This window comes from Eptesicus fuscus, chromosome 4 (genome assembly GCF_027574615.1).
Source record: "Eptesicus fuscus isolate TK198812 chromosome 4, DD_ASM_mEF_20220401, whole genome shotgun sequence".
Classification (NCBI taxonomy): domain Eukaryota; kingdom Metazoa; phylum Chordata; class Mammalia; order Chiroptera; family Vespertilionidae; genus Eptesicus; species Eptesicus fuscus.
Window position 1 is genome coordinate 13,714,885 of NC_072476.1, and position 23,441 is coordinate 13,738,325.

Here is a 23,441-nt window from a genome sequence, read left to right on the forward strand (position 1 = left end):
TTTTGTATGGCCCGAAAATGATGTTATAAATATACAAATGGCCTTGGGCAGAAAAGAAAGGTTTCTCCACCCCTATTCTGAAGAAAAGGTTTCCCTTGATTGGGAAAAGCCCCAGCCTAATGCTGTAGAACATGGAATTGGCATGAAATGTTGCCAGGACCTGTGAGTTTCTGAAGGCTCTAACTTTCACGCAGTTGCCAGGAGTAGGATCCAACTCCTGCCAAGCCCAGGGTCTGGCAGGGTGTCCTTTATGGCTAAAATTTTCCTGGGTCTCCACACGGGTTGGGCTTTGGGTTCACTCCACTCACACATGCTCCCCTAATCTGTTCCCACATCGTTCATACAATTACTTCTCAGCTATGCCCACCCACCACCCCAGACATACCTGCTCCTCTGGACCCTCTCCACACAAGATGCAATGCACAGACCCCATCTTTACCCCCTCCCCCCAAAAAACACTTATTCTTTCTTTCATTCTGCTTCCACATAGGTGATGGGTCTTATGTGCCAGGCACGGTGCTAGGTACCAGGGCATCATTTGGCCACAAAAACTCACATACACGTCTGTTTGTCCACACACAGACATTACATGAAGGTACCTGCACACCCCTTATATATATAACCACATGTAACCCCCATATATGCAAAGGGTACATACACATACCTGTAAAAACACTCTCCATTCAGCCCCTCACATCATTGGCCTATGTTTAGAATGGTCTTTGATTTTGCTTCCTCCATTTTGTGTTTATTTACCTATCGTCTTAATGGCAGACTTAACCTAAAGGTGGTAAGGTGTGAGGCTTGTGAAATCCAGTTTTGATCACTCCAGCAGTTTCTGTCATGTTATATTTATCTGTCATGTTATAGAAGTGACCTGGGGCAGGGGTGGGTAGGCAGCAGTGGCCTTAGGTCAGCTTGGTCGGTTGCTCAGACTGTGGACTGTGGACCCCTAATCAAGAGGAGAGTAAGGGAGAGGGAGGAAATGAACTGCATTGCCCTACTCATCGGGCCCTGAGATCAGCCCCTTCTGACAGGAAAACAGAGCAGGTGGCCAAGCGGCTGAATCCCGCATCTTCCCTGGCCTGGCAGTCTAACCTCCCGCCAATTCCGAGGACCCAGTTCTTGTCCTTTAAGAAACATGCTCTCACCTGGCCAGCATGTCTGGCTGGTTGAGCATCAACCTATGAACCAGGAGGTCATGGTTTGACCCCAGATGTGGGGCATGCAGGAGGCAGCCGATCAATGATTCTCTCTCATCATTGATGTTTCTGTCACTCTCCCCATCTCCCTTCCTCTCTGAAATCAATAAAAATATATATATTTTTAAAGAAACATGCTCTCAAGTGTGTGGGGGGCAAGAGGGGGACCTCAGCTGTGTGGCTGAGGGCGTGGATCAAATGCCTCTGTGAGAGACTGGGGTAGATTTCAATAACTCCTATTAATGGGCTACTGCCACAGAAGCAGGGAGAATGACAATTTCAGGGAAGTGTTTCTTCAAGTTTACCATTATACTACAGCAGGCCTTAGTTTCATAGCCAACTGAGGGAACAGGTCATCTTTGACACTGGGAGGCTAGAAGGAGGAAGCTTGAAAAGAAGACAGGGAGGGGTAAGGAGATGCAATTATAAATTTTCAATCTATCCCCAAGAAATTTAAAAATTGGTACGTGGGAATGAGAGCAGACAGGAGGAATGAATAGGTGGAGCACATGTGAAACTATTCTGTATGACACTATAATGGTGGGTACATGTCATTATACATTTGTCCAAACCCACAGAATGTACACCACCAAGAGTGAACCCTAATGTAAACTATGAACTTTGGGTGCCTATGACGGGTCAATGTAGGTCCATCAATTGTAACAAAATGCATTGCTCTGTGGAGGTGCTGATAGTGAAGGAAGCGATGCGTGTTGCGGGGAGGAGTATATAGGAAATCTCCTGCCTTACTCTCAATTTTGCTGTGAACCTAAAACTCTAAAAAACAGTCTTAATAAAAATTAGTATACTCTACTAGATTTAAAGGAAAATAAAGAGATTGGACTGGTTGGATACAATCAAAGTACAATGTGTTAAAGAGAGATTGGAACTTTATTGAGACTTTCTACCTGATGAAATCAGAATGGAAAGAACACTGGAAAGGTTCCACTTTGGAGAGAAACAGCTACAGTTCAGGCACAAATACTCACAAATACTCCTCTTGAGGGATCTCTGGATCCTAAATTTCCCCCAGCTTTCAACCCACCCCCCTACCCCCCATAAAAGTCAGAATTCTACTTAAAATCCACCTCCACAGAGTGAGGCACAAAATAGCTCTTAACGTCCAAGCTGACTGACGGACAAGCCTGCGGGCAGTTAGAGAAAAGGTAAGTCAAGGAGTGAGCATAGGATTAGGAATAAGAAAAGAAAAATGGATGGAGAAAAGAAAGGGGGGGCGGGGATCACACTGACAATGTCACCACCCTGAAAATATAAATATTGTATGAATGTATTAGCCTCATTCCACCTTCTTCCCCCGAAGCAATGGTGATAGTAGCTATGACAATGCCCATACAATTCTGCATATTTTATTTCCCTTACTGCACTGAGAAACACAGATATGCCAAGAGGAGCTCCAGTGCATTAAGGGGCATTAAGGAGCAAGGTGGGAGGGCAGACTCTGAGAGGGTAAAGGACAGAGAGGTGAGGCAAGGGTTGGTTCTTGGTGAGAAGAAAAGCAGCGCATCAGGCCCTGTCACCAAGCTCCTGGGACACCCCTAGCAGATCCTTTTCTTCTCTGGTTGGCTCCGTCCTTAGAAACAAAGTCCTGAAGGCTGTGGGGCCTCTGGCTTTCTTGTGGGAGGTTCCAGGTCCTCCACGAAGCCAAAGGAAGCAGCCTCTGTTGCAGCCGCACCAGAGTGTTACTAATTCTGAGAAACAGGAATTCCGAAGTTGCAGTTCTCCACATGGCCCTAATCTGATTGCCACTTTACTTCCACTGCCTATCCTCAGTGCCGCTCCCTCTGCCTTCATCTTCACTTTCCTTCTGCACCAGGATGACTTCCTGGTGCTGGCAGGTCCTGACCCACACCTCCTGGTAAAGCTCCCAAGAGAGGCTGGCTCCCTCGGCAGGAGCCCCTCAGCGCAGTCCTGGGCCCAGTCTCCAGGATTTGCACAGACTGTTCACTTACCAACCTTTTGTCAAATGGCTCCTTCCCTCCATCCTCAGTCCCTCGCTGCCCTTCTGGTGGCACACCAGCCAGGCAGAACTCTCACAAGTTCTTTCGCTATGCTCTCTGGCATCTGTTATCTCCCTAATCTCTCTTGGACAACATAATACACACATATCCACACGTATTGGTATCTGAAGGCCCAGGCTTTCCTGCGGTACATCCAGTGGGAATCAGCATCAAGTTCAGGTGGAAAACTGAAGGTTAAGCCTTAGTTGCCACTGACATTGATGGCTGGTGCTGGTGCTGACTCCTGTGAGTTTTGAGTGTTAGCACATCAGGGAATGAGAAGAAGGGAAAGGGAAAGCCATGGTGATGAAAATCAGGAAGGAACGACTCTTCTGCGGAGTGTCTCCACGGAGAAGTTGTGGAAACAGCCTCCTCTTAAGTTTGGAAGAGGCGGGCTGCCCAGAGAAGTCCCCAACGAAAAGGAGCAAGGTCTCCATTGTCCCCTCTGAAACCCAAAGACTTTGGGATCCAAGTTTTCCAAGACATGCAATAAACAAAGACACACTGCAAACCAATTAACCCTCTGAGCTGTACTTTCACTGAAGTCACTTCCAGTGAATTACCTGAATGCATGGAACACTGACCCTTCTCTTGGGGCCAATAAAGGGACTCAGCTTCCCAGCTGGCTTAGAACACCACGTCAGAGAAATGGCATGGGGGAGGCAGATCCTTCTCTTTGCCTGGGAACTCTTGTTCGCTCTTAGTGTTCAGGTATCCTAAACCATCCCTCCCAACCCTGGAGGAAACAAGGAAGAGAGCCTGGGGGAAGGCTCAAAACCCAGGTTGATTCAGGCCCAAGAGATTATCCCCTACTGAAGTCAACCAAAGTTTAAGAGACAGCTGAGCACTGGACGGGGAGCGGGGGAGACACAGAAGACTGTGTGGAAGGCAGCCACAAAGGACCAGGACAGTCCTACTGACTCAAGTCTTCTCTTTTCCCAGCTTAAAGGGGGAAAAGGAACTTCAGCTGCTTTTAGCTTGTTTAATGCTCATCAACTCAGTATGCCCTAGAATTTAGCTGCTCTCTGTCCCTCCAAGATAGGACCCAGGAAAAGCAGGTATGGCCTGACTTGCCTCAATCAGGCCTCCTAATTGAAGCAAGGAGACAAGCAAACTATAATTCACAGTTTCCACTCTCCTCCCTCGACCCACACCTTTCCCCACCACTGGCCTCAATTAACTCCCAAATCTCCAATGTGTGATGATTCTTGCCAGTGTGGCTCAAAGGGCTAATAAACCAGGACTTCTCAGACAGTTAGAACACAAGCTCATTCACCAACAGGAACCCGAGAATGGCCACACAACAACCTAGTGTTTCTTATAGCGATTCTTTGGGGTTTCCCCACACCCTGTTTTGTCACAGTTGAGAGCACCTGGATTCTTCCCCAGCCCCAGGCTCCCCAGGAGGCCGGGGAGCTCGTGGGTGATGGCCCGCTCAATCTTCTCCAGAAAGCAGCCCCCCATGTAGGAGCACTGCTGGGACAGGAGCTTGAAACCGGAAATGGGGTTGATCCCAAAGAAGTCCTTGTAGGCCTCTCGGTTGGGAAGGTCAAATTTGCTGACGTTGGTCTTTGCCAGGATGGTCTTGAAGATATAGAATTTATCAGGATCTTCCACAATGTCCTTAAAAACCAGCTCTCCGTCGCTGAAGAAGGTCATTTTGTCCTTGTACGTCTGCAGATATCGGTCGACCAAAAGGGCGTGGATGCGAACCCGGATGGCATGCTGGCGGATGAAGGCAATCTTGTTCTCCAATCTGTTCTCGATCACCTGGTTCAGGTCTTCCAAGAGGGAGATCTCTTCCTTGAGAAACAGGTCCCGGTGAGTATCGGGCTTGTAATCTTGTGGCCAAAAGGAGCTGACGTAGACCCTTGGGGGCTCAGTGACGTTGATGAGCGGGGCCAAGCTCCAGAAGAGAGCCCCGTAGACCCGCATGAGCATCTGAGTAGCCAGGTTGTCGGCCTTGTTTAGGATGATCCTTATCTGGGATTCACGCCCCTTCAGCTGGCGGAACAGCGTCTCCAGTTCCAGACCCACATCCAGCTTGGTTGGGTCAAAGACGACAAAGATGAGGTCAGCTCTGTCAATGAACCATTGGCACACATCGTTGAAGGGGTAACCTTTGGGAGAGGGAGTGAGAAGTCAGGCTGAGCAAGCCTTAGCCCAAGCCCCTTGTGCCTCTTGCCAGAACCAAACCATTGGTTCCACAGGTTGAAGGAAATAACAGCATTAAGGATTTTCTGGCTTCTGAAGGCTTTTAAGAATTAATTGTGTATCTCCTGCCCCTTGTCAACCTTCAACCAAGAAGAGCCTGATCCTTGCATTAGTCTAAGTGGAATCCAAGGTTCCAGGGAAGCAAAATGCTTTTTTTGAAATGGAGATTTTCCTACTGTCTAAAAAGATCCGGGGCAGTGGCCAAGATGTTGAAGGAAAAAAGTCAGGGAATTAGAAGGATGTGAAAGAGAGGATCTACCGGTACTAGACTTATTGAGGTGATCACTTCTTAAGTTATATAAATGTCTAATCACTATGTTCTACACCTGAAATTAGCATAATATTGTATATCAACTGTAATTGTAAAAAAAATTTAATTAATAAAAATTAAAAAGAAGAGTGAGGATCCATCATTTAGTGGAAAGAAATGTGAATCGGGCATAAGACCCAGGCTAGAATTGAGGCTTTGTCACTGGCCAGCTGAATATTTAATGCTTCCAATTTTTAGCATTTCAGCTATAAAATGACAAGAACTATGAAGCCTAGGCTAATCTCAAGAGTACTATGTTGCTACAAATACAGGAAAGCACCTAACTTAAACTTCCAGTCACAAGGTAGGTGCTTAATATCTTTTTATTCCTTCAACTTCTTATTTTCAAAATGAGGCTAGGAATATCTGTCTTGAAATTATTTTACAATAATCAGCCAATAATGCATAAAATTACCTAATATATACTAGGATAAAATAAAGGTTAATTTTAGTGATAATATTATTACTAGTCATAAAACAGGGTCTGGTTATAACCAAAATAGGAGTGAGAGCCATAAACTGAGATCTATCATCTGGTCATATAGTCTACAAATGCCTGTTATGACTCATCTCTACAGATAACTCTGAGTCATGACGATACTCAGTGGCCTATACAGCCTAGTGCCTGCTGGGCTCAAAGTGGCACTCCCCTGTCACTTGAAGATAAGTAGGGCTTTTGATACAGGCTTATGTTGAAGCAGGCCTGGTAAAGCAGGAAGAATTAAAGGTCAGGTTCAACCCAGCCCCAGGTTAGCCAGAGGTCAAGTACACCTGGACTGAGATCCAATTAATCCAGGCCCTTGATCAGTCAGGACAGCCTGGGCCTCCTAAAGACAGCTCAGCCCCAGCGTGGACCTTGAGAAGCTACTTACAGAGAAGATCAGCTTCCTCTTGGGAAAATAATGATCACCTCCAAACCAGATCAGTCCTTGGGGAAGTAAAAGGACAAGGAACTCCACACCTAAGTGGCACCACAATAAAAACAAGTAGGGGATGGAGGCAGAGAACACATCCCCTGGTGTTGGGCAATGCTGGCCACATTTCCTCTCCCCTGCCTGCCTACCACCCACTGTCAAAAGCTCACCCTGTGTCAGAAATGAGTGCTAAATTACCTCTTTCTTGCTGTTTGCGGTTCTCAATGATGCCTGGTGTATCCACAAAAGTGACCCGCTCTAGAAGTTTGTGGGGAACCTCGATGCCAATCAGCTTTTCCAGGAAATTCTGGCCAAACTTCTCGAGGGGTGAGAAGGACCGGGTACTGTCAGCTGCCATGACAATACCCTCGATGGTTTTTAGCTTGGGCCCATGCATGATGACCGTGAACTCAGAGGTGGTAGGCTCAGCACCTGCACACATAGGCACAAGGTTAGTAGGAACATAGTCATCTCCTAGGAAGAGACCTACTGCAAAGTAGATAGGTTAAGCAAGGTATTTCAGGGAGGGTTTGCCGCAAGAATCAGCTACTATGTTTGCTAAGCTAGTGACTTCCCTTTCGTTAACTGTGGATGGATAAATATATACTAGAGGCCCGGTGCACGAAATTCATGCATGGGGGGGGCGGGGGGGGTCCCTCAGCCCAGCCTGCACCCTCTTCAATCTGGGACCCCTCGAGGGATGTCCGACTGCCTGTTTAAATGGGCAGTCGGACATCTCTCTCACAATCCAGGACTGCTGGCTCCCAACTGCTCGCCTGCCTGCCTTCCTGATTGCCCCTAACCGCTTCTGCCTGCCAGCCTGATCACCCCCTAACCACTCCCCTGCCAGCCTGATTGATGCCTAACTGCTCCCCTGCCAGCCTGATTGCCCCTAACTGCCCTCCCCTGCAGGCCTGGTCCCCCCCAACTGCCCTCCCCTGCAGGCTTGATTGCCCCCAACTGCCCTCCCTTGCAGACCTGGGCCCTCCCAACTGCCCTCCCCTGCTGGCCATCTTGTAGCGGCCATCTTGTGTCCACATGGGGGGCAGCCATCTTTGACCACATAGGGGCAGCCATCTTGTGTGTTGGAGTGACGGTAAATTTGTATATTACTCTTTTATTAGATAGGAGATATATATATATATATATATATATATATATATATATTTATATATATATAAAATGAAATTTACCACTTTGACCATTTTACGTGTACAGTTCAGTAGCATTAAGTATGTCCACCATCCATCTCCAGAACTTTTTCATTACCCCAAACTGACCTGTATCCATTAAACACTAACTCCCCATTCTTAACTTCCCCAACCCCTGGCAACAACCACCATTCTCCTTTCTGTCTCTATGAATTTGATGACTCTAGGGGCCTCATTAAATGGAACCATATGACAAATTGGTTTATTTTGCCCTGGCTGGTGTGGCCCAGTTGATTGGAGCATTGTCCCATGTACCAAAGGGTCACGGGTTCGATTTCTGGTCAGGGCACATACCCAGGTTGTGGGTTCAATTCCCCATTGGAGCACGTATGGGAGGCAACCGATCAACATTTCTCTTTCACATACATGTTTTTCTCTCTCTCTTCCTCTCCCTTCCTCTCTCTCTAATATCAATAAAAACATATTAATAAAAAAATGGTCCCCAAGTTTCACCCACGTTGTAGTATGTATCAGAACTTTATTATTTGTTAAGGCTGAATAACATATTGTTTATCCATTCATACATTGATGGATATTTGGGTTGTGTCCACCTCTTGTGTATTGTGAATAATGCTGCTACCAACTTGAGTGTAGCTGCTGGTTTCTTACATGTGATTTTCATTATTATATTGATGACAATTAAAAACATATAATGTTTTGTTTTTTTCCATAGCAATTTTGCATATGACATTGAAATACAAGAATCACACAAGAAAATCCCACCTGTATAAAGCTGGTAGCGAGTGTCTTCCAACCCGAGGAGGTAGTTTATCATGGTGGATTTGCCAACGCTCCACGGCCCCAGGAACAGCACCATTGGCTTGGAAGTGATTTCCCCATCTGTGAAATCAGGGCAGCAGGAGTGAGAGGTGGAAGTGAGCTAACAAGTTTCTCACTACAGGAGCGACACAGTTCTTCACGCTGCATCCCAGACAGTCCATCTAATTGGGTTGTGGAATTCTACGTTGGACCAGACAGCATGTAGCAATCAGTGGTACATCTCTTGCTACATAAGTGCAATCACCCAGTTAGAAGATACCATTTGGGCCTTGCGCAGATGCCTGGCACACTAGCACCAGAAGGAGGCACTAAGTGAAGTCAACAGATACTGACGCAGAGCTTACTCTGAATGAGGCCTCCTGGTTTTTGGTCTGGGGGAGAGAAGGATTCATAAAAGGAGAGCAGAGAGCTGCCACAGAGCAGGGAGCTGTGAAAACTCTGCTATCTGGATTGGTAACAGAAGAAAGGGTATGAGAGAGGTTTATACAATCTTAGGCGGCCTGGACGCTGACGTTGCCTGTCCCCAGCCTCCCTCCCCTTAGCTGCGCCTCTTGAAATCCCATCTCAGACTCAGCCCCACCCTGGGCTCTGGGGCCAGTCTCAAATATTAGCCTCCAAAGTTCATGACATATTTGCCAGGTCCCAAGACCAAGCACTGAACAGGCAATTCTTGGGTTCTTGGGCCCTGTGTCCGATGTTGGAGAGAACACTCTGCACGGTCACTCTAGTTGGGGTCCCTAGAAGAAAAGGCAGAATTCTCCAGTGCTTTCAAAACCGGGGGATGCAGCCACCCTGTGCTGGCCCCAGCTCTTTCAACCCTTCTCTGAACCAAAGAGGGTCAGCCCTGCATAATTTAGTGCCTAAAATTCTCCAGACTTCTTTATCTCCCTGAGCCTGCAGATAGATAGGCCTCAAAACAGCAGGCACTCCATTTATTTTTTTCTGTTTTAATTTATTTAATGTCTTGGTTCAAAAATCAAAGTATAAAGCCCAGCTGGAGTGGTTCAGTTGGTTGAGCATTGTCCTGTGCCCCAAAAGGTTGCTGGTTCAATTCCCAGAAGGCAAAAGATGTTTCTCTTTTACATCAATGTTTCTCTCTTCCTCTCTCTCTCTCTCTCTCTCTCTCTCTCTCTCTCTCTCTCTCTCCTCCCTCCCCCCCCCCCCTCTCTCTTTCCTCTCTCTAAGCATGTCCTCAAGTGAGGATTTTTTTAAAAATCAAAGTATAAAAAGGTACACAAGTGAGAAGTCTCACACCCATGTCCCCAATCTGTCTAGACCACGGGTGGGGAACCTTTTTTCTGCCCAGGGCCATTTGAATTTTTATAACATCATCTCGGGCCATACAAAATTATCAACTTAAAAAATTAGCCTGCTGTATATATTTGGTCAAACATTTAATTAACTCACCCCTAATGCCTTGGCATGGCCAGACCAAATTATTTTGCAGACCTTATATGGCCCTCAGGCCAGACATTCCCCACCCTGGCCTAGACCCCCTACATATTATTTCAGGTATTTCCATGCATATATAAGCAATACTAGTAGAAAACATACTCCTCATCTTTTTTATAGAAAGAGGAGTAGGGTATTCTTTTTCTGTACCTTGCTTTTTTTTTTTTTTTTTTTTTTATTCTCACTTGAGGATATATTTCCATTGATTTTGAGAGACAGAGAACATTGATTGGTTGCCTCCCATACACGCCCTAACCAGAAATCGAACCCAAAACCTTTTTGTGCATGGTATGACACTCCTACCAACTGAGCCACCCAGCCAGGGCTGCACCTCCTGCTTGATGCACTAGCTTTCTTTCTCTAAGGTGATACCAATCCTAGAAGACCAAGATGGTATCTCGTAAGTGGGCGCATATATATTGCCTGAAAGCAACACCATGGCCCTGCCCCGTGAGTTACTGGCATCTCTGTGGGCATCAACCCCTGGCTTAGGGACAGGAAGGGATAGGCAGGCTGAGGGGATGGCAGGAATCCCCAGTGATAACCTAAGATCCTACAAAAAGTCTATTTTACCCCAGCCCAGGCCGGGGACGCCAAGGAGGACGGGACCTTCAGCCAGCAGGCAGCTGAGACCAACCACCCCAGGGCTCTCCCCATGCTGTTTCAGCCCTCCCTCTGCAGCAGCGGGCATTACTAGCACATGAAGGAGGCTACAGGTTGTGCAGGAGAGCAGAGGTTGTGCAGGAGACTGCCCAAGGGCACAGGGAGTCCCAGCACTGGAGGGAGAGGAGGGAAGGGGAGCCAAGTCGGGAAAATGAGCTCAGGAGTCAGGATGCCCTCCCTCAGAGCGCTATTCCTGGGGCAGCTCTCTGAGGGCTGCAGGAGAAGGCAGGAGCGGAGGGCAGGGAAGCAACTGGTAGCCTGTGACCTCACAACAACACCTGCACTTTCTCTATGAAGCCAAAGAGGATCGTTTGGCTCTTAGGCTTGCAAGAAACAATAGAGCCTGGCCATTGTGGCTCAGTTGGTTGAGCATTGTCCCATGTACCAGGTCATGGGTTCAATTCCCTGTCAGGGCACATTCCCGGGTTTCAGGTTCGATTCCCAGTAGGGGGTGTGCATGAAGCAGTCAATTGATGTTTCACTCTCTCCCTCTCCCTCACTCTCTCTAAAAGCAATAAAAAATATATTTTTTTAAAAATAAATAATAGAGATCATTGTGCAACAGGGCGTTCTCTCGGAGAAGGAGAGAGTTATAGCCCCAAGTTCCAGCTATGTGATCTCTGGGCATCCAGTTCCTCTTCTGGAAAGCAGGAATAAGGTACACCCTATATCATATCCACTTTTTAACCCTCAAGAGCATCACATGAGACATACAGAAGCAGCCAAGCCCGGCGGGCGTGGCTCAGTGGTTGAGTGTCAAACTATAAACCAGCAGGTCACAGTTTGGTTCTAGGTCAGGGCACATGCCTGGGTTGCAGGCTCGATCCCCACTGGGGGCGGGCAGAAGGAAGCTGATCAATGATTCTCTCTCATCATTGATGTTTCTGTCTCTCTCCCTCTCCCTTCCTCTCTGAAATCAATTTTTAAAAAATTTTAATGATATACAGAAGCGGCCAGTTAACACAGAAAAGTGTTTAATGGCACTCACCATTGAGACAATAAATAGCTATCATTATTAAAGTTTTCAGAGATGAATAACACTTTAGAAAGACATCGCTGTGGGGGAACAAGAACTCTCATATCCTGTCATTATGGGTAAAAATTGGAATTGGTACAACCTAAGGCAATTTAGCAACAACTATCAAAATGTTTAATTTCCAGTGTTCCCCTTATAAAAATTTATCATACAAATGTAGTTGCATGAAATATGTAACAATTATAGTAGTGCTTGTAATATTTTTTAAAAATTGAATATGGCAAATACCCTGCTTCCCATCAGCCCGTGCAGTGCATCCATGCAACTATCCGAGAGGGCAAAAGTAGCTACACACACAGAGTTTTGTGAGATGATCCCATCTTTGTAAAACAAACAGGAAAAGACATACTTGTGCCCAGCTGGTGTGGCTCAGTGGTTGAGTGTCGACCTATGAATCAGGAGGTCACAGTTTGATTCCCAGTCAGGGCACATGCCAGGTTTTCGGGCTCAATCCCCAGTAGGGGGCATGCAGAAGGCAGCCGGTCAATGATTCTTTCTCATCATTGATGTTTCTATTTCTCTCTCCCTCTCCCTTCCTCTCTAAAATCAATAAAAACATTTCTTTAAAAGACATGCTTGTATATGCTCACATATGGAGAGAAACTATATTCATGAGGAACTACTGTATAACAGTGGGAGCCTCGGGGCATGGAATTAGAGGTGTTGGAAATCAAGAAAGGGGTTTGTTTTTCAATGTATACTATTTTACACTATTGAGTTTGGGGAGTTGTTTTTTTGTGGGAGTTTTGTTGTTGTTGTTTGGTTTTTTGTGTTGTTTTTTTGTGAGTTTTTTTGCAACAAGTATACCCTTTTTCATTATTTTGAAAATCAATTTTTAAAATAACCCAGACCTGAAGGAAGCTGACCAGGAGGAGTGAACAGTAGGAGGGAAGGATTCCAGGCCCATCAGGGGACTTAAGACATGCTCAGTAAGTGAATAGGGAGCTCTACCCCTTGAGTGCACGAGGGGTAGAAGCTGGCATCACTGCCTTTGAAAACCAAAACTGCACTACTGAAGCATGAGTGCTTACAAATGAAATGTTTGCGGAAAACTCTGCAAATTATGGGGTACTCCTGCAGTGAAAGGATGAGTCACGTGACTGGGATCTCCAAGAACTTAGGAGAGCTCAGCTCCAGTGTCCTCGAGCCACCATACTAAGAGCTCGAACCTCGTGGGCATGGGGGAGTGTGGACAGGTTGGAGGTACAGACCCGGCCTTGGGACACTGTACCTGTGATCTCGTGCTGCCGAAGCTCATTGTATTTGTAAGATTGCTCCAGGGGTTTGATGGACGAATGGTAGATCTTTCGAAGCCGCTGCAGCACCGCTGTGGACAGAGGAGGGTGAGGGAGGGGGGCGTCAGGTAGAGCTCACTCCAGACTGCTGACCACTGTGGACCAGGTCCCTTCCCAGGGCAGCTCTAGCCCTGCCTAGTGGGGAGCAGGGAGTATCTGCAGCCCAGCAACTATCCGTGTATTAGCATTCAAGGAGGAGCTGGTCCACATCTCAACCCTCAGAAATCTTTAAGCCCAAGGCGTCCCCGCCCCATCCCCTAAAGCTGCCTTTCTTTTTCATCTAACCCTCTCCTCCCTCCCTCTTCAGCACCACCTCAGCCTTCAGGTAACTGAAGGCCCTTTCCATGGCAGAGAGGAACCCCGTCTCCTCTCTGCCTCCACCTCTACTTGTGTTTGCCTTAGACTCAGAGGGCAAGGAGGTACGAGGCCCGCAGGGCAGGATAGCCACCCTGTCCTCTACCCTTCCACTGGTCCCTCTGCTTGGATTGCCTTTCCTCCTTCCTGCCATCCCAGAGCCCCAAGGCCTTGGACAGTACCCCACCCCCACCCCCACCCCCACCCCCAGAGGATGCAGACATCCCAAGCACCGAGTTGGGAAGAACATGACTCCAGGGAGAGGTCTCACAGGGGGAGGCTGGGAGCTCAAAGGTGGTGAAGCAGGGTGTGAGGCACAAAGGGGGAAAGAGGGCCTGAGGGTCAGCAACCACACCTGTGCGGCTCCTCTCTACCTGTGCGCCACAGCAGAGTCCTGCCTGCTCTGAGCTTTCACTAACTCCACTAAGAGGAGACAGTAAGCTCCGCGGAAAGCTTGGATTATTATGCGGGTGACATGAAATATTGGGCATGAAAGGGCTTTGTAAACTGTAAAAAATCAAAGCAAATGTGATGAACTCTATTAACGCCCCTCCCCAGCCCCAGTGTGGAAGCTGGCACCATCCTCAGACACAGCACTGGGGTTTGTCCTTGACCCTTTCGCTGATCCCGCTGCTGGGATTGCCTTTCCTCCTCCCTGCCAATCCAGAGCCCCCAGGCCTCGGACGCTGCTTGCAGAGTCTCTTCCACGAAGCCCCCCCCCCCAACCCCCCCACCTCCAGGCTTTTCTTCCTGGGTGACCGCTGGCCTCAGAGCCCCCGCCCCAAGGCCTCCCAGCCCCAGCCCCAGGCCAGCGCCTTCCCCTCTGGTTACCAGAGTAATCGTCAGCTGGTTTGTCCTCGTTCAGCATCAGCGTTTTCTCGATGTGGGAGCGATCCCTCAGTGGGGCTTCTTCACTCACATCCTCCGCCTCTTCTGCGGACAGAAGCAGAGAGCAGGGTTAGAGCGAAGCTAAGAGCCAGCTGGGCTCCAAGCCCCCTAGACATGGATAAGGGCGGGGGCTGAGGAAGTGCTGACAGAAAGTTTGCCAAGTTCCACTAAATGGAGTTCTGTCTCTAGGAAGAACTTTGAAAATCCCAGCTCAACATCTGTGAAGCTCTGTGGTCCATTTTATGTAGTCAGCAAATGGCGATTGGGCAGTTGTGATGTGCCAAGCACTGAGCATCGTGCTGGGACGAAGGAGGTGCCCAGAACAGACACAGCTCCTGACTTGTGGCGATTTCCCTTCAGTCTAGTGGGGCAGGGGGAGAAATCATCTTAAAAGTATAATGTAATCATTATAACAGTAATGTGGCCATAGAAGGGAAGATTCCAGAAGCTGTGAGGGCCTAAGAAGTGTGTCCAGGAAGTTTTAGGGGGGATTAAAAAACTTCCCAGATGGGCCACTTAAGAGCTACGCTCCACTGTGTGAGGAGTTAACTAGGTGGAGATAGGGACAGGAGACAGGAGTGGCTTAGCAGGAAGGGTGCTGGGCCTCAGTGGGTAAGGGTGTGTGCTGTGGGGCAGGAGAGCTCCGCTAGGGCTAACCTGGAGGACCACAGGAGTCTGCATTTCATCCTAGAAGTACTGGCAGCCAGGGAGGGATTCTAAGCGAAATAACCTGATCAAATGAGCAAGTGATCAGATTTCTAAGGCTGCCATAAAGCATGCGCAAGAGGAGCCTCTGGGCGGAGAGGGGTTCAACTGTTGCTTCTGACCAAGCAAGAGATGCCCATGACTGCCTGCAGGTCCCCAGGGAGACCATGTCTACCAACTGGCTGCACCAAGGGTTTTAAGTAATTAGAGGTCATGTGGCCTTGAGCCTGTAGGATAGAGGGAGAGTAGTTCCACCAGGGATGGAAGCAGAGAAGATCAATGTGTCTTGTGGAGCATCTCAGGACCCAGGACAGGGAGACAGGATGAGGGAAAGGGCTGGCTGACTGCCAGGGCCCCATAGAGGGTGCAAGCAGCTGATGAGAGATATGAAAACTGAATTCTGCAGGGAAACCGGGGGGAGTCACACTGGGAGGATGGAAGGTGAAGACTGATCCCAGTTCCTCCATCCTAAAAGCCCCGCTCTTGGTCCAGGTCAGCGTCCTCAGTGGATGCAGCCATGGGCATCCTGGCCATGCCTAGGATTCGATACATCCTCAGTGTTGCCCATTGGCTTTGGCCCTGCCCTTCTCCTTCCCTACTCCCCAGTCCTGAGACAGCAGCTTCTGCTTCAAGTGGACATCTGTGGGACATCAGTGTCACGGCCAGGCTAAGATTTCTTATTGCAATCCTGACCCCAGCCCCAGTTCACCCCACCTGACATGGCCTCGTCTTCAAGGGCATGCCCCATGTGTTAGCCCACTGATGTGGTCCCCGGAGGCAGGGGATGGGCAGGCTCCCAACCTAGATCGCCACCCATACATCTCTTCACCAGCCTGCACAGGGTCTCAAACCCTGCCACCTTGTCCTCCAGGCAAAGGCACTGGTTGGTGATAAACTGTACCAGGGATCCTAAAGGGCAGGCTCCCAAGAACCTAACTCAGAAGTGACCAGGTTCCTCTGGGCCCTTCATGGCGTGGCCTCTCACTGAGTCCCTCCAAACTGGGAAGAAGTGGCTCATGAGCAGCCCGAAGGCACCCCCTGGGCCGGCGACACTGGACCAGGTCTCCACCCCCTACACCCGGACTGGCTGGGGCTCTCCCGCCCCACCCTGTCCCTGCCTGTCCCACTACATACAAGACTTCCAGGAAGAATGCAGCTGCCCAAGTGCCGGAGCAATTCTGGGGTCCCCTACCCTGAGCCCCCTCCACGGGCTCCTCTGCCTTGGCCTCCGAGGCCTCGTCCCCCTCGGACCCTGGATTCGGTTCCTCTGAGCTCTGCTGGGCTCCCTCGTCCCCAGGGCTTGGGGTTCCTGCTGCTTCCTGGGGCTCCCCCGCTTCCTCAGAGGTGTCCCCTGCTTCCTCTGAACTAGCCCCAGAGCCGCTGTCCTCTTCTGATTCTTCTTGGGATGGAACTCCTCCTTCCTCGCCTCTGCTGAGGCCACCACCCTCTTCCTCAGAGGACGCAGCTTCCAGATCCTCCTCCAACATCCCTGGCGCCTGGCCTTCCAGGGGGCGGTCCTCCTGGGTGCCCCCTGTCTCTACAGCTGGGCTGGGCTCCCCCTGGTCCTCAGGCCCCTCCCTGGCTTTTGTATCCACGTCCATGACTCCATCTGGCCCTTCTGGCCCCTGATGAGGCCCTGGGATGCCCTCGCCTGCTGTCTCTACTGCCACAGGAAAGGCCCCTGTGCCTTCAGGCTCTGCCGTGCCCGCAGCTGCTCCCTGCGTAGGGCTGTCCCCTAGGACCTCCTTGGCTTCCTCAGTGACCACGCCATTCCCAGCCTGTCCTTCCGCCTCCTCTGTTGAGCCCTCTCTTGCACTGAGCTCTGGCCTCCCTTCTTCCCCAGTCCCCTCTTCCCCCTCTGGAGGGAGGGCGCTTGCTCCTGGTAGCTCCACGGGGTCCCCGGGGGGAGCTGAGGCTGAGGCATTGGAAAGGCTGGCTTCAGGGTCAGAGCCTGGGCTGGGGGCAGTGGTGGAGGCCCCTGTGGCCGTCTTCTCCGAGCTCTCAGCCTCCCTGCCATCTGGGGAGTGAAGGAGCAGGTTCTTCTCTTGAGGGGCCGCCTCTGCATAAAGCGCCCTTTCCTTCTCCTCTAGACTTGCATCTCCAGCAGAGAAATGATTCTCCAACAAATTGCCAACATCTTCTGTGCCACCCGAAGCAGAAACTTGCAGTTCTAAATGATTAGAACACGATTGGTCAGTTTCACAGGGTTGGCACTCACTTCACTTCTCAAAAGAGTCAACCTAGCTCCTGTCTTCCGGGAGGGAGGTGTGGACCTGGTATCGGTGGATCTCCCTCCCAGGTCTTCACAACTGCCCTGGGCAGCAAGCAGGGCTGGGTGTTACTCTGCCCCCCTCCCAAGACATAGAGGCCGTGGCTGGGGGAGTTACAGACCCACTGTCTGTCACTGCAGGACTGAGCGGCTGACACCCATTCCCCAGCTCCTCCCCTGACCCTGACAGCCTCTGCTGGGTCCTGATGACTGTGTAGGGATGGAAACTGGGTGAGCCTTCCAGTCCTTCCTCAACCTTGCCACAGGCACGAAGGCACGTGTAGCCTGGCTCACCAGGAGATCTTTCCAAGATAGGACAGATGCCCTGTCAGTTCCTAGAGTCATTAACTAGCGTGCTTTTTATACTGCTATCAGCAAGGGAGTGCAAACAGGTGTGTGCAGGCCAGATAATCTTAGGTTACACGGCAGAGTACTTAGGGGATTACTTGTGGCTCTCAGCCTTATTAAGTCACACATCCAACTCTGTCCCCTTAAGGGCAGGCATTTGCTGGCCTTGCTACCTTAGATTAAAGAGGACGTGGTCAGAGGAGAGAACGATATCCAAAACTAGAAGGGCCAGGGCTTCCCGGTGGCCTTAGCCAACCTCTTCTGAGGGTATCCCCTTCTAAAGCTGATAGCTTTACCGGGAAGCTGAAGGCACAGGGGAAACCAAGCAGGAGAGAACAAAGTAGGGGCTTAGTCTGTGCTAAGACCTCTGTCAAGGGACACGTTTAATTTATGTGGAAAATGGGGTCAGAAGTGAGGGTTGAGCCTATTCCTTCTGCTCCTCCCAACCAGACTGGACCTGTTTAAGGAGAAGGCCTGCGCGGTAGGGGGACCCCCCAGGCTTGTGGGGATGAGGAACCATGGGGCCCTGCCCTGGGGCAGCTGAGACAGCCCCCCGGCTCCCTTGACTCACAATGTTCTTTCTGAGGAACTTTCTGAGTACAGACACCCCCCTCTCTTGGGCCACAGCCTGTTCTTCCCATCTTGCCTCAACAAAGAAAAGCCACTTCTTGGGGTACCCCTTCTGCCTGGGGGTACCCACACATCTCGTGCCCTGAAAGCTGGGGTAGCCTCCAGGGACCAAGAACAAATATTTTCTCATTAGTCCCCACAGATGCAACCTATGCTGCTATCAAATTCAGAAGAATGGGAAGTTTGGGCACCTTTTATTATAAAGGAGCCCCATATATTGATATAACACTTCCCCCAAGCACTTTCACATATATGGCCGCATCCAAACCTCCCTCATCACTGTCAGCCACATTTCAGAGCTGAAGGTCCAGAGAAAGTCTTTGGCTTGCCCAAGACAGCAAGTGTCTGGCTAGTGGGTGACTAGAACCCAGAACCGCTGCTCCTTGTCCAGGCCCTGTATGCCACGGTGTGTAGGGAAGCACAGGGACAGCCCTTCCCACGGGTATCTCGCCCTTCCCTGCATGCAGCTTCTCTCCAGGCTCACACTCCAGGCCCTTCCTGGCTCCTGGGTTGCAGGAAGCAAGGTTTAATCCTCCCTGTGTTCCCAAGGCTGGGACCCTGCCTGACCCAGGGAAAATGCTATGAAGAGTGAGATTTAGGTACAATAAGAATTCATCCCGTAGTGAGGGACCTGAAGGTTACTCATTAAAATTTTCTTTCATTACCACCGAAAACCTATATATCCCGATTCCTTTACCTGCATATCTATCCCCCCACCACCACCCTCTATGGCAGGAACTTGGTTTAACCCAAGGAGACTGCAAGTCTCTGAGCAGCAAGATAAATATCAAATGAGATACATTTGTATAACTATTCAATGTGCTAGGCAATGCTTAAGCACTTATTTATTTATTTTTTATTATTATTATTATTATTTAATCCTCACCTGAGGATATTTTTCCATTGATTTTTAGAGAGAGGAAAAGACAGAGAGAAATATCGATGTGAGAGAAACACATCAATTGGTTGCCAACCACATGAGGCCCGACCAGGGCCCGGGCCAGGGAGGAGCCTGCAACCGAGGCACGTGCCCTTGACCAGAATCGAACCCGGGACCTTTCAGTCTGCATGCCGATGCTCTATCCACTGAGCCAAACCGGGTAGGGCAATGCTTAAGCACTTTATATACAAAACATTAATTTACTTGATCTTACTCAACTTACTAAATCTTACTTGCTCCCATAAAACAAGTCTTACTCTTAGCCCCATTTTATAGATGAGAGGACTGGAATCAGAGACACTGAATGCCTTGCCCAACATTACGCAGCTAACAACTGGCTGAGGCCATTTAACTCCAGAGTTGCAGAGGAGATTGCCTGACCTGGAGAGGGTTCAAATCCGCCTGCTCAGAAGGTAGCACTCAAAGCATCGGCACCACCTGGGGAGCCTGGTAGAGATGCAGACTCTCGGGCCCCAGCCAGACCCACTGAACCAATGCATTTTAACAATCAGTTTTCACATTACAGTTTGAGAAGCTCTGGTCTACAACACCTGGTAAAACTACCTCTAAACCAATGTTCTCAGCACTGAAATCTTCAGGTTCTTGGTCCCATTCCTCTCCCTTTCCTCAAATGTTCTGATTAAAGTAGGGTATATCCCCAGCATTAGCACTTTAACAAAAAAAATCTTGGATAATTCTAATGTGCAGCCAATGCTGTAAACCACTGCTCAGCCAAATAATCTTGACTCTGAGGCTTCTGCTCCCAGCCTCTCCCCACTCATGTGCACACTGGGTCCTCCCAAGTTGGATGGGTCACCTGGGACTTGGCATGTGACCAATAGCAATGGTCAAGGCTTCTCCTCTGGAGAATACATGCCTTTCACAGGTCCCTGTTGCCCCCTATCAATGACGATAATGACCATAATGATGATGGTGGTGGTGGTGGTGATAGTGGTGATGGTGGTGATGATGATGATGGTGGTGATGATGATGATGATGATGATGATGACAGTGGTGATGATGGTGATAGTGATGATGATGCTGGTGGTGAGGATGATAATGATGGCAATCGTGATGATGTTGGGCAGAGTAGATTGAGTCTGACCACTTGTGGCATTTTTAATATTCTCAAAATACCCTCTGAACCTGATGGGGGTGAGAGGGCTTTTTAGTCCCAAGGGAGATGAGGACCCCAGACTTTGGGGCTTTACCATGACCTTCATACTGTTGTGTATTTTCATTCCTAAGCAGGAATAGAAGTCAAGTGTGCGCATGTATATACATACTTGACTTTTCCCTGATTCTTATGACTTAGTGCCAAGCTGCCCCTGACCTTCTGCTAAGCAATTTGGAATGAAAAAGACCAAGGGTGATGGCTTCATGCCCAGTGACCTTCCTTCCTGGGCTAAAAATAATTTCTCTGACACAAAGTCTCTCAATGAAACAAGCTGTGCCATTGGGCCCCAGAGCTTGATCCCCAAGAAGCAGTTGTGACATTGGGCACAATCTCTCCTTTGGGAGGCACAGTCAGAGGCATAGAGAGTCTCTGATTAAACTCAGTTCAATTCTATAAAATCAAACAGTACCTTCCCTCCCTTCCTGACCTCCCTAGCATCTCACTGAAGCCCCTCACTGGTCCCTGGAGGAGGAGGTGGAGGACAGAAGACCCAGGACACCCTGGATGGGTTAAGAACCTGGTAAGATGAGGCTTGGTCTATCCCAGGACATGTAGTACCATACTGTATGTGCTGCTGCCAAGGCTGCCATCCCAGCTCCACACAGGCCCGGGTGCTTACATCAAGGTACATGAATAGCAAGCCCCAGCTCAACCATGGAGACGATAGGAATACCTGTGTGCCTGAGAAGCTGGTGCCCTGAACATAGCACAGCATACACCAGTTCTGCTTTCTCTCCCAACACCCACTCTGCCATCAGCCTTTCTTTGGGGATCAGCCTCAGCTGCTGCCTCTACCCATAGCCTCAGCAGTAGCCTCAGGCTCAGTTCCTCTTTCCTCTACCAACCAAACATCTGATCATTTTCCCAGCTTCCAACTCCTTCCAAAGCACTTTTCACATGGACTCGGATTAACTCTGGAGTTGCCATAGGCCTTGGTGGGTCCAACTGTAGAAGAGGAAGCTCCGGCCAGGTAGCTTTAGAGACTTGCCCAAGGTCAGGGGTAGGATTGAAACAGAGCCCAAATTCATGGCTCTCAGTCTAGAGTTCTTTCTGCTCTTGGTTAGTTTGAAAACCATGTCCCATGAAGGGAGAGAGGTCCATGGAAGAGACTAGAGCGTGAGGGATGATGAAGGACCTGGGGTTAGGTCACCCACTTTGTACTTCCTGCCCAGCAGCTCTCCTTGGGTCTATCTCACCATTTAAGGAAGGGGTAGGTGGTTGACAACTACTGCTCTTGTCTCCCCCACTTATTCCCTAAGAATTCCTCTAGCTTCCTCTTGATCATTTTCTCCAACATTCCAAGGAGCTCCCCCTTATAGCATCTTTTCATTTTAATCAAACATGTCAGGCATTGAGCTAGATGATGTCTTGCCTCCACATAGAACTTCATGCTTTCCAAAGTTATTTCATGTTCTACTTTCATCTTCCTAGCAGTCTTCTGAGGCAGAGAAAGCAAGAATTATTAACCTCCCTTGAAATGAGGAAGCAGACACAGGAGAGTCAAGTTATTAGCTCAACAAGCCATTCCCAGAATGGGCTAGAACGCAGGTCAAGAAACAAAACAAAGCTCCCTGGCCCACGTGGAGGTGGCATCTGAGACCCGAGAGCTTCCCAAGCATAAATGCCCAGACTCCAGAGGTGGGTCAGTGTGAATCTGGTGTTTCACAAGGTGATTCTAACGAACACCAACATTTGAGAACCATGATTCTGAGCCACCTCAGTACCAAGTGTCAGAGAATTTGTCTTGAGATCAGGAGAAGAGAGGTTTATTCAGAATAGAGTTTTGTTGACCTATTTTGAGTCCACCTCTAAGCACTGAATTTATTCCACCTTGGTGGAACAGAATATAAACTCAGTTCCAACCTGTCCAGTCTCCTTAGCATGTACTTCTAAGGATATGCCAGGATTATTCTTCCACATTACTTCTCATCTATTTGAACTGAAACTATCAAGTCCAAAGTCAAACAACCGTTATTCATACACAATTATGCAAATGGGTCATTAGTAATAAAGTCCCAGGGAGACAATCACTTTCCAATTCTATCTGAGGACATATCTGTCCCAGGGAGTCAGTCTTGGCATTCAGGGAGCCCCACATCTATCACCAGTCTGTCCTCTGCCCACACCTGGACACCTCATCAGCTGTGCCTCAAGTGCAGCTGACAGCACTTCAGAAACAGTGTTCACAGAGCCGGAGTGAGCAGACTGACCCTTGCATGTTCTAGATCTTTTCTCTGAACACTCCTGGACTGGGCAAATGGTCAGTGGCCTCTTCTGGCATCATATTGTTTCTTGACCTTATTTACAGAGTAAATGCTCACCCTTCGGGGTCCCTTGCTCCTTCACTTCTTGGATGAGCCTTCAGACAGCTTTGCAGATGCCAATGCCAAAAAGGACCTTAGAAGGGAAGTGCTTTCAAGAGGCAAAGGTTGCCCACACCCTCCTAGGACCCCTGAAACCTTCTCTCTCACCATTCTGTTAGCCTTTACCTCTTCTCCTCCAGACAAGAAGACAAAGGTGCAATGAATAGGGCAGCTGCTCTCAAAAGGTTCTTTGGCCTCCTGGCCATGCTCCCAAAATCAAGGCTAATACCACCAGGACAGCTTGTCCCTGGCTGGACTCGAGCCCAAAAATGATTCACCCAGGGGATAGGATACAATGACAAAGGCACCAATCAGAGAGAACCAGGGGATTGTGAGTCAAAAGGGACCACCTCACAGACTATTTGATTTCCATGCTGAGAATCCTAAAGCCCTGATAAATTATTATCCCAAAGCCACAGGGCTAGCTAGGTTAGTTACCAGCAGGCTGGTTCTAGAACCCAGCTCACCACTAACTGGGAGTCCTTAAGCTTTCCCGGCAATAGGACACTGCCCCCCAGAAACAAGAGGGTGAGGGGTGTCAGCCTCAGAAGGACAGTAGCTTCTTAATCTACCCTCTCCTACCTCCCTTTAAAAGGATTGCTTAAGACTTCATGACAATTGTTTGTAATCCACAAAGCCTAAATAATTGACAGATCATTCCCTGTCTCACCC

The 23,441-nt window shown here is 49.0% G+C and overlaps 1 protein-coding gene across 4 annotated transcripts in view; it reads right to left on the reverse strand.

The window, feature by feature from the left end:
- Positions 1 to 2,074: 2,074 nt before the first annotated feature.
- Positions 2,075 to 23,441, reverse strand: part of SRL (sarcalumenin) — a 54,027-nt gene continuing 32,660 nt past the window's right edge. For 3 of the 4 annotated variants that reach the window (XM_054714674.1, XM_054714675.1, XM_008141647.3), the window contains exons 2-6: positions 14,281 to 14,382; positions 13,032 to 13,127; positions 8,593 to 8,709; positions 6,857 to 7,090; positions 2,075 to 5,340 (exon numbers count right to left, since the gene is read on the reverse strand). In XM_054714674.1, the coding sequence (XP_054570649.1) occupies positions 4,529 to 5,340; positions 6,857 to 7,090; positions 8,593 to 8,709; positions 13,032 to 13,127; positions 14,281 to 14,382 (1,361 nt within the window). In that variant the 3' untranslated portion in view covers positions 2,075 to 4,528. Of the gene's footprint in view, positions 5,341 to 6,856; positions 7,091 to 8,592; positions 8,710 to 13,031; positions 13,128 to 14,280; positions 14,383 to 16,234; positions 17,213 to 23,441 lie in introns of all 4 variants that reach the window. The other variant, XM_008141646.3, reaches the window with a different exon arrangement.